Source organism: Lipophrys pholis (assembly GCF_963383615.2).
Source record: "Lipophrys pholis genome assembly, chromosome: 18".
Taxonomy (NCBI): domain Eukaryota; kingdom Metazoa; phylum Chordata; class Actinopteri; order Blenniiformes; family Blenniidae; genus Lipophrys; species Lipophrys pholis.
The window spans coordinates 24,842,884-24,853,332 of record NC_137646.1 but is presented as its reverse complement, the minus strand read 5'-3'; the positions used below and the strand labels follow the sequence as shown (position 1 = coordinate 24,853,332).

General features: G+C 44.4%; 1 protein-coding gene across 1 annotated transcript; it reads right to left on the bottom strand.

Annotated features, from left to right (window-relative positions):
* Window positions 1-212: 212 nt before the first annotated feature.
* Window positions 213-8,209, bottom strand: kcnj10a (potassium inwardly rectifying channel subfamily J member 10a; the record flags this gene model as incomplete). Its single annotated transcript, XM_080486403.1, has 5 exons — window positions 213-616; window positions 5,198-5,375; window positions 6,077-6,208; window positions 7,502-7,713; window positions 7,825-8,209. 5 exons carry the CDS (start codon window positions 8,207-8,209, stop codon window positions 213-215), a joined length of 1,311 nt encoding a protein of 436 aa, XP_080342529.1.
* Between the last annotated feature and the right edge of the window lie 2,240 nt (window positions 8,210-10,449).

Here is a 10,449-nt window from a genome sequence, read left to right as displayed (position 1 = left end):
TGTGTGTGTGTGTGTGTGTGTGTGTGTGTGTGTGTGTGTGTGTGTGTGTGTGTGTGTGTGTGTGTGTGTGTGTGTGTGTGCTTGAGAAAGTGTCTCCTTGAGCAGCTGTTTTTTCTGTTTGACTTCCTGTCTCCACCTGATCTCAGTTTCACATCGACTTTGCGATACACCCCTTTCCTGCCTCCTCTTCCTCCCTGCCTCCTCTTCCTCCCTCACACATTACTAATCCGTACACTCAGAGGGCTGCTATCTCTGATGCGTCCCCTGTCCCCTGTCCCCCTGTAGCTCTCCTCCAGTCTCATCTTTTCGGGGTCCGTGCCGTTCTCCTTGGCCTTGCGTAAATGCGACGGCTGGGACGACGGGGAGCTGGGCGGCAGCGCCTGCTTGAAGAGGGGGGGCGTTTTGGTTTTGGCCACTTTGTCGAAAAAGGCGAAGTCGGCCACGTACTTCCCGGAGGGGGACAGGGAGACGACGGGGGGGAACTCGTAGCCCCACAGGATCTCGTCCGGGAGGTACGACGTGCGGACCTGGCAGGTGGCGGAGGTCGGCTCCACGGTGGCGCTCATGATCACCAGCAGCTCGAAGTCGGCCAGTTCTGGGTCTGTCCAGCCACCGCCTGAACACAGAGAGCAGACGCTGGAATCAACATGGCCGGGAACGAGAAAATGGTCCTTTCATGCTGTATACTTTCCTCTACGGCGTTGCCAAAGTACTAAGATGTCCAAATACATTGAGCCAAATCTACTACAAAAAGTTTGCATGAGGAAGCTGTTTGCTTTCATGAGTTTGGAATAACAGAAATGTGTGTCAGATCACGTAAGAGAGCGGTAGAAGTAAATAATAAGAGATTAATGTACAACGTGCCGAAAACACAACTTTTCTGAAATGCTACTACTACATATACGCACCACGGACATAGTAAATAGTACTTCTGCACATGCTCAGTAGATGGACAATAACAAACATGGCGGCTTCCAGAGTGTCACGACTCCCACTGCATATTCTCCTGGGACTTGGTACTTTTATTTTGACAGTCCCCGTAATAACAATCCAACTTGGTCGCCTGTCCTCCAGACTGTATGTGTACGAACATTGTTAATGTTTAAAGCGTTTTGTTCTCTGATGCATGTGTGTGTGGTTCTATTACAAAAACGAACACCAGCACCTCCTAGTGGCTGCAGTTTCACTTAAAACATAAAATGATTAAAAAGTTATCGTGTAAACTCACGCATGTGCATGACAACTATTTGGTGCGCTTGAGCAGTAGCGGCATTTTCCTCCCGTTTCCATGGAGACAAAGTCACAGCGTTTTCAAAAAGTTGTGTTTTCAGTGGCTCCATGCACTGTTGTCATGTACACAGACAACAAAAATGGAGCAAAGGTCATAATGAATATTATAATGAACTAGCAAATAAACATGTGATGAATTGATATTTAATAACTGATATTTGCTGTACTTACTGGTCATTCCCAGTACTGCAGGAATCAATACAAGGACGCTGTTCTAAAACAAAACGCAGCTCATAGTCGCCACTCATTGACACACATCCCCCATAACAAGAAGGACTCGCTGGAGGACATATGCACTCAAACAAGCACACACACCTGCATCAACAGGCCTCACTCAGTCATCTGTCTAAACATCTCTTACCCTGCCCCGGACACTGTATCACTCCCACCACAGCGTAAACACCGCGTTTCGCAACCGTCCGTACACAATGACTGAAACGCCGCCGAGGGATTCTCCATGTCGGCCCACCCTGGGCGGTGCAAGTCCATCCAGCACACCTAAAGGAATTTGGTCCATTTTATGCTGCTCTTTATATATATATATATATATATATATATATATATATTGGATTATTTCTGTTGTGGAACGATCTCCTGCCTCAATAGAAGTGGTTGGCCCGGCAGCCACGCGAGTCCTCATCCAATATGGCCGCCACGCTGCTTCAGAACGTCAGCTTCAATAGGCAGCAGCAGTCGATGAGGCGTGTACCTTCATATGTGTATGTTGAAGTTGTATAAAATAATGCATCCTCCATTCATTAGATTGATATTGAATTGATTTTTTGTTCGGATTTGGACAAATAGGGAGGAAATTGGTCTGTATGTGCCCCCCCCGGAACAAAAAAGTGTTCAGCAGCACCGATTTCAGATGTGCTGATCTTCTGTCTCGGTGGTCTGCAGCCATGACGTCTCTGCTTTTCACTGTCCTGATGTAAATCCACTGGAAGCCAATTTCAGTGTCTCTAAGAAAGACGCTCCCCGCCAAGTTTCCATTTAATCTGTGATTGGAGACACGGTTCGCAGGGGGGGCTCTAAAGCTGTTAAGTGCAGACTCGTGCTCAGTCGTGGGGATCATCCGTGAGTGTGACCGAGAACTTCTGTGTCGGCCGTTTCTGGACTGTGCTTTGGAGACTTTTTATCGATGCATGACCGTCGCCATTTGGCCTGTGCAGGCCCGCCGGGCCGCAGTCTGTCCCGCCTCGCGTTCAGCTGGAGGCAAAGCCAAACAAAGACGGGCTATTTTAAGACTAAGATTCCTCTTTGGGGGAAATCATTTTAAACACAGCATGCCTGGTGACTTTTAAACTCGCTTGTATTACCAAGATATTTAAGTCCAGTCCAGGGTTCTGCTATCTTTATGACATTTCCACAAGAAATGTTTTATCTGAAGCCACAAAACATGTTAATTATAATAATGTATTAACCTACTAAAAACTCCTCGTTTGTTTTATAGCTACAATTTAGATATATGTTCTTCCTTATTTTATTTTTTTTGCCATTTTAGCTATTTATTTCCACTGTGCATTTCCTAATAGTTACAACATTTTTAGCTGCATTAGCAATAAAATAAAAGAAAACACGTTTTGAATGTTTTTAGCTGTTTGTCCCGTATTTTTATTTTATTTTTATTTTTTATTTTATTTATTTATTTATTTATTTTTTGTCTGTTTTTAATATTCCTGGCTTCTTCAGCAATTTTTAGACTGGAGATTAAACCATTTCTGAAAAATAGTGTGGTAAACGAAAGCGACATTTTCTGAAAGCTTCAGGGAGCCACTACAGAGGAGCTGAAGAGCCACATGAGTACACACTTTTGATAAAGATGCTGTTTCACACACACACAAGAGATTTTATGAGATTTTAACACACAGATAAAGATCTACACTTTTAACAATGATTTATGTATTTTTACTCAAATTGAAGTTATTCAAGTATGACAATGGATCCGTTGTTTTTTTTCTTTATTGTTGATTTAAAACATAAATATTCTAGTCATTGTATTAATAATTGTAGTTTTTTTAGGTCTTAAAGTCATAATAGAAAACAACAATCCCTGAAAGTATTAAGTTAACGTGAATTATTTTCTCTTTTTTAACATTAAAGACTATAAATATCACATTGGCAGTATAGAAATAATTATCAAAACAATAAACCTTTGAAAGATGATATAGTGATAAATATCAAAAAGCAACTGTAAAAGACTTTTGAAATACTGCAATAGTATCACTACGGATGCACCAATACCACTTCTTTAAAGGACGAGTTTAAGTACTAATGTACTGATACGGAGCACCGATACAAGTATTTATTATATTCCATAAAACCTAATTCATACTCCATATGCAAACGATATGCGGAGGCTATGCGACGCCGCAAACCACCTAATACTCACCGGGTTCTGTTGGGGAGCTTTCACGAGTATGTGTACTCCATGCAGTATCGGCCCGATACATTATACTAGTATCAGTATCAGCACATCCCTACTAACATTAAATAGTGGGTTTTTACAGTATCACCGCCCGGATTTATGACAAGAAACGACCCCGATCGAGCCTGAAAGGAACTTAGAAAGAAAAACTGGCGACCGCTCCGATAACGGCCGGCTCTGATGTGTCTCCCAGCGCTGAGAGGCCGGAGCTGCTGTAAGTGGATCTTTGCGGGCTTCGTGTCAGCACCCCGGACTGTACCGTATTGTGCTCTAATGAGGGGTGTCTCCGGCAATCTCTCTCACACACATTCCTGCCAAACCAGACTGAGTCGGGACAAAACATGGCAGTACAATCTCACAGCACATGACCGGAAATACCAGCACACCTACACACACACACACACACACACACACACACACACACACATCATGTACATGGAGACACCTTTGAGATGTATACAGCCGAAAAACCTCTTTATTAAATGATCTTTGATATTTAGTCTCAGACATGAAATCGGGAATAAAACTTTAAATTGGGGCCAAAAATGATCATTTTGTATTATTTTGTTGCTTAACAACAGGCGCTTTAACTATGACAGAACTTTAAGGCAGGTTTTGCTTTGTCTTTATTCATTTATTCTATATTGTTTTTATTGTTTCTATACGTCTGTGCCCCTTTGATGAGTAGAACAACAGATGGACTCAAATTTATATTTCATGGCCTTAAATTACAGTTTTGTCCACAATGTCAGGGTTTTATTTGTCTCTTGTTTCAGGCTCCTTTGCTTTGACTCCGTGTGTCTGATTGCAACTCTGATGTGTTTCACCTGTGGCTGAATGTGTGATTGTTGTCACCTGGTAACTTCAGTACATATGGGACTTGTCTTGTTTGCTCTGGTTGTCAGTCCGTCTATGTTCCTTCCAGTCATCGTGTCTCGGTGTTCTATAGGATTCCACTCCCGAATTCCCTTCACCTTAAAGACTTTTTGACTTTTGGGGGATTTTTGTTTCACCTGCATTTGGCATTAAAATGCATTTTCTTTCATTTACATCAGCGTTCTGAGTCCTCACCTCCTGACCTGAACATAACGCACACATACAGTTTGTGGCCACAAATTACTATTTCATGGCAAGAAATTAATATTTTGTGGCCACAAAATATGAATGTATGGCCAAACTTTTAAGTTTTGATTCAGATGTCACGTCTGGGTCTCAGTTCCACCCATTTCCACAGAGTCTGAGCCGAAGTGTTTTTAAAAAGTTGCGTTTTCTACCATTTCCATGAAGTCGGAGTGAAAGTGTTTTTAAAAAGTTGCATTTTCAGTGGCTTCGATCACCATTGTCATGTAAACGGAGACACAAAACGCAAAAGTTTTCCATTTTCACGTCTTACTCTGTAAGCAGGGCCTTAGTGCAATCCATCCAACGTGCTGTGGGATGAATGCAGTACAATCTAATCTAATCTGACGGGTGCTTTACCTTTAGCGGCCCAGGCTCTGAGGGGGCTGTTGTCGTCGATGATGTGGTAGAAGGTCAGGGGGATGATGAGGAAGGGGCTGTCGCTGGACGTGTCCACCTGGAAGGGGACGTTCCGCTGGTCCAGCCGCACCGTCTCGCCCTCCTTGGTCAGGGACGTCTGAAGCAGCTTCCCCGTCACCTGGAAGCACAGAGGGTGCTTATGTATGAGTGAATCTTCTCCAATAAACAAGTGAAACCTTCCAGAGGCCCAAAATATATCAATATAACTGGTTTAGAAAACATCCAATCAGAGTTTAGTTTGGTGTTTGTGCCACAAAATAACATCATATATTTCATGGAAAACATTTTATCTATTGATTGCTCTCAATTTGTATTAATTTGTGAGCGATATATCATGAAACGTGCAGTTCTGGTCACTTTTTAACTTGTTGAAGCGTAACAATCAAACAAAAAAAGAAAACTGAAGTTATGAAGTGCAGAAATCCCCGGTGATATATTTTTTCTGTGACAGGATATGAATCATAAAAAAAACTTCTTTGCAACACATAAAAGGTGATTGTGAATAACAGGAAGACCTACAGTGGAAATAGTTCTGTCTCGGATGTTTTAGATGTTGTAGCATAAAGTTGCAAGTAGAAAAAATACATACACAATATTTATTGGTCACAAAATAGTATTTTGAGGCCTTGAAATAGTGATTTGAAATCGCCAAATGTAAATTTGTGGAAATGAAGTCGTCATTTCTGGCCACAAAATACTACTATACACTAGTACAGCGTGGTGATACACTAAGTATTAGTAGTATATGCCAGATGCATGCACTTGCAGTATTTCAACTGTACAAGATGAAATCCGATTGTGAAAGGTGTTTTGACTTACCTGACATCCCAAGAGCAAACTTTTCCTCATGTTGGCCACTCGGATCATGAGGCAGGGTCGCCCCTCGTGGTTGGACACCACGGCGTGTTGACTAAACTTCACCGTCTCGCCTCTCTTCTTGGGACGTGCCACCTGAAACGAGGAGGAAAGCAGCCCAAAGAGAAACGCATATATCAGGATTTATCTCACTATGAGAAACAATCTGAACGGGTTTCCTCCTCCTGTGGTCATTTAACGCTGATTTACCCTGAAACGTGTGTAGATGGACGTCGGACGGGAAAGCTTGTGTACTAAAATGAGCGGCAAAAACTGTAGATTGAGTTTCTTATTTATAAGAGAACATAAACACTGATTACAATATAATGGGAACTGTCGCACAGCTTGGAAGTGACATGAATCGATCAGTGTCACGTTTGTGTGTAAATTAGGATATAAATGCCAAAAGATGAATTTACGAGACTTTTGGAAATAAAGTGACATATAATACCAATGTTTAAAGAACATTTGTACACGAAAGAAATATTTACTTCATGCAGTTTTGTACAAGTCTGAGAGAAGGTCCCGTCTACACGACAACCTTTCAAGTCAGGACGCATCGTTTTTGTATTTTCGTTTCAGAGAAGTTTCGTGTTTAGACGGCAACACTAGAAACTATGTGAAACTATGTTGTTACCATGTTTGACCACCCGGGGGTGTTGTTGGCTGTTTTTGTAATGAAACCACACACGCTTGTGTACAGAGAACAATACGCTACAAACATATATTGGCAGGTACACGAAGCTCGAATAGACAGACGACCAAGTTGGATTGTTATTACGGTGAATGTCAAAATAAAACTACCAAGTCCCAGGCGAATATGGACTGGGAGTTGTGACACTCTGGAGGCCGCCATGTTTGTTATTATTCTCGTGTTTGGGCGTAAGAACTAGTTTAGTTTTTGACGGCTACACTGACGTAGTTGGAGCGTTTTCCCAAAATTCCTCCTTTGGAGCCGCTCCTGAGCACCGTTGTCGGAAAACCGACACTCAAAATGGAAAGAAAGTTTTGCATTTTCACTTGAGATTGTTGCCATGTAAGCAGTCCTTTATAATGTCGCCACCAGGTGCAGACAATCACAAAATCACGCACAAGTGAAAGACATCAGAGCAGGGAACAACAATCAGACACAAGGAGGGGAAGTCGAGGAGCGACAACCCAGAGAACTCCGCAGCTTCTCAATTGTTGTCATCGGGAAACATAATAACTGGAGCTGCATCACTTACTTCATGGCAGTAATCGATAAACGTGAACTGAACAACTTTTTACAACTACATTTAAACACTGTGAGACAAATCATACAGGAATATTTACATTTTTATCTTCTTTTTGAAAAGAGTTGTCCACGGGGAAAACGTGAACGGAAACGTCCATCAACATCCGACCTACCTTTGCGAGGAAGGTGCCGGTGATGAAGATCTCCATCACCATGGTGATGACCAGCTGAAAGATGAGGAGGAGGATGGCGACGGGACACTCCTCGGTGATGCACCGAAAACCGTAGCCGATGGTCGTTTGGGACTCCAGGGAGAAAAGGAAGGCCCCCGTCAGGGTCTTCACCTCCATCACGCAGGGCGTGTGGTTGGAGGGAGGGTCAAACTCTGGAGGGTGTTGAGGGAAAACAGAAGCTCTAATGGGTGTCACGGTTTATCCTGCTTTCGTTCTTTACTCTCTGTGCTTCCCAGATCCCCTCGGGCCTCCGTGCTCCTTACCGAGCAGGTCTCCGTGCACCATGGCCACCAGGTACCACAGCACGCCGAACACGAACCAGGTCCCGGCGAAGGTGGCGGAGAAGAGGAAGAACTTGTAGCGCCACTGCATGTCCAGGAAGGTTGTCCAGAGGTCCCGGAGGTACAGCGCCCCCCGCCCGGTCACGTGCTCGATGCGCACGTTGCTCCGCCCGTCCTTGGAGAGGACGCGGCGCCTCCGCCTCAGGGCGTTGGGCCCCGAGGCATCTTTGGCTCCCCCGCCTGCAGCAGCACCTCCGGTTCCTCCGGCGGGGCCCAGCAGCGGCTTGGTGATGTCCGTCTGCGTCTGCGAGTGGCAGACCTTCTGAGGAGAGGAGCCTTCAGACGACGGAGGGGTGGCCGAGGTCATGGCTGCCGCCGCTGCCGGACCGGGTGGGAGAGGCAGGGAGGAGACAGCAGGAGGTGAAGAGAGGTGGACCGGTGAGCAGGAGCAGCATAGATGGAGACACAAAGAGGAGGGGGGTGCTAAAAGGCAGCAGGAAGGAGTGAACAGGGGGGGAGGTCAGGATGAAAAGATGCAAAAAGAAAAGAATGCGGGGAGGGGGAGGGAGGAGAAGGTGGAAAAGAAGATCAGAAGGAGAAAAGGGAGAAGGGGGGTGAGGACGAGAAGGAGGAGGAGGACCAGAAGGAGAAGGATAAAGAAAAGGAGGAGAAGAAAATTAATAAAGAGGAGGAGGAGGAGGACAGAAAGGAGAAGAAAAATGATGAATGGATGAAGGAGGATGAGAAGAAGAAGAAGAAGAAGAAGAAGAAGAAGAAGAAGAAGAAGAAGAAGAAGAAGAAGAAGAAGAAGAAGAAGAAGAAGAAGAAGAAGAAGAAGAAGAAGAAGAAGAAGAAGAAGAAGAAGAAGAAGAAGAAGAAGAAGAAGAAGAAGAAGGTACAAGAAGAAGGTACAAGAAGAAGAAGAAGAAGGTACAAGAAGAAGAAGAAGAAGGTACAAGAAGAAGAAGAAGAAGGTACAAGAAGAAAGAAGAAGGTACAAGAAGAAGAAGAAGAAGAGAAGGAAGACAAGGAGATGGGGAAGAGCAAGGAATAGTAAAATATTTCCAAATGTCAAATTATGAAGTTTAGAAAACTGAATAAATAAAAATGATCATATTCCAGTAGCAGAAATTAGATGAACGACATTGTTTTCCACAAAAGAACCAAACAGCCTCAAATCCCTGCACACTGTCCATTCCTGGGAGTTAAAGTCAAACTCTAATCTGGATTTTTAATCTGCCACACAACGGAGAAGAAGAAGGATGGAATTACGAGCAGAGCTTGAACTGGACAGTGATGTCCATAGGGGTTCAGTCCTCCGGTTCTTTTTTCACTGGAGACTCCGGCCTCGTCAGAAGAGACCTAGACCTTGTGTGTTTGTATATATAGTATATATTATATACTATATATATATATATATATATATATATATATATATACCCAGATTCTATTGCACAGATATGAAATCATTGCACCATGTATTCCAACAGTTAGTGTTGGTTGTTTAACAGTTTGACAGATGTTGGCAAGAGATTTTGTAGCAGTTCAGCCTGGTTCAGCCTGGTTCAGCCTGGTTTAGTCTGGTTCAGCCTGGTTCAGTCTGGTTCAGCCTTGTTCAGCCTGGTTCAGCCTGGTTCAGCCTGGTTTAGTCTGATTCAGTCTGGTTCAGTCTGGTTCAGTCTGGTTCAGCCTGGTTCAGCCTTGTTCAGTCTGGTTCAGCCTGGTTCAGTCTGGTTCAGTCTGATTCAGTCTGGTTCAGTCTGGTTCAGCCTGGTTCAGTCTGATTCAGTCTGGTTCAGTCTGGTTCAGTCTGGTTCAGTCTGGTTCAGCCTGGTTCAGTCTGGTTCAGCCTGGTTTAATCTGGTTCAGTCTGATTCAGCCTTGTTCAGCCTGGTTCAGCCTGGTTCAGCCTGGTTTAGTCTGATTCAGCCTGGTTCAGCCTGGTTCAGTCTGGTTCAGTCTGGTTCAGCCTGGTTCAGCCTTGTTCAGTCTGGTTCAGCCTGGTTCAGTCTGGTTCAGTCTGATTCAGTCTGGTTCAGCCTGGTTTAATCTGGTTCAGCCTGATTCAGTCTGGTTCAGCCTGGTTCAGCCTGGTTCTGGGACCTGCTCCACTCCATAGCCCCTCAGTCTGGGTAGAAAGTGAAGACGCTGTTCTGATCTTTCCCATTTACTCCTGAACGCACCGCGTTTGAGTTGTAGTAGTTGTATTAATGGCCATTCATTCAAAAACCTCATCGAGCACAGAGCTTGTCAAGAATATCACAAGTATCATGTGTTGACATGGAATAATGGGGACTCTCAGTGACACCCCCACCCACCCCACCCACCCCACCCACCCCACCCTCCCCACACCACCACCACCACCAACCCACAACTAGTATCACCGTACTGTTTCCTCTCTTGCACTGTCTCACCCTCGTTTGTCTTTCTCCACATCCTCCTCTCCCTCACTCTTTTTTTTCCTCCTGCACTCACTCACTGTTTGCTAAACAGGCCTTTTGTCTCGCTCTGCCTCTGCTTTCCGGAGCAAATGTAACAAAACAAGTCACACAAAAAGCAGTGACGCGAGGTGATCCGATACGCTCCGTCCTGCCCTGCTCACCGCTA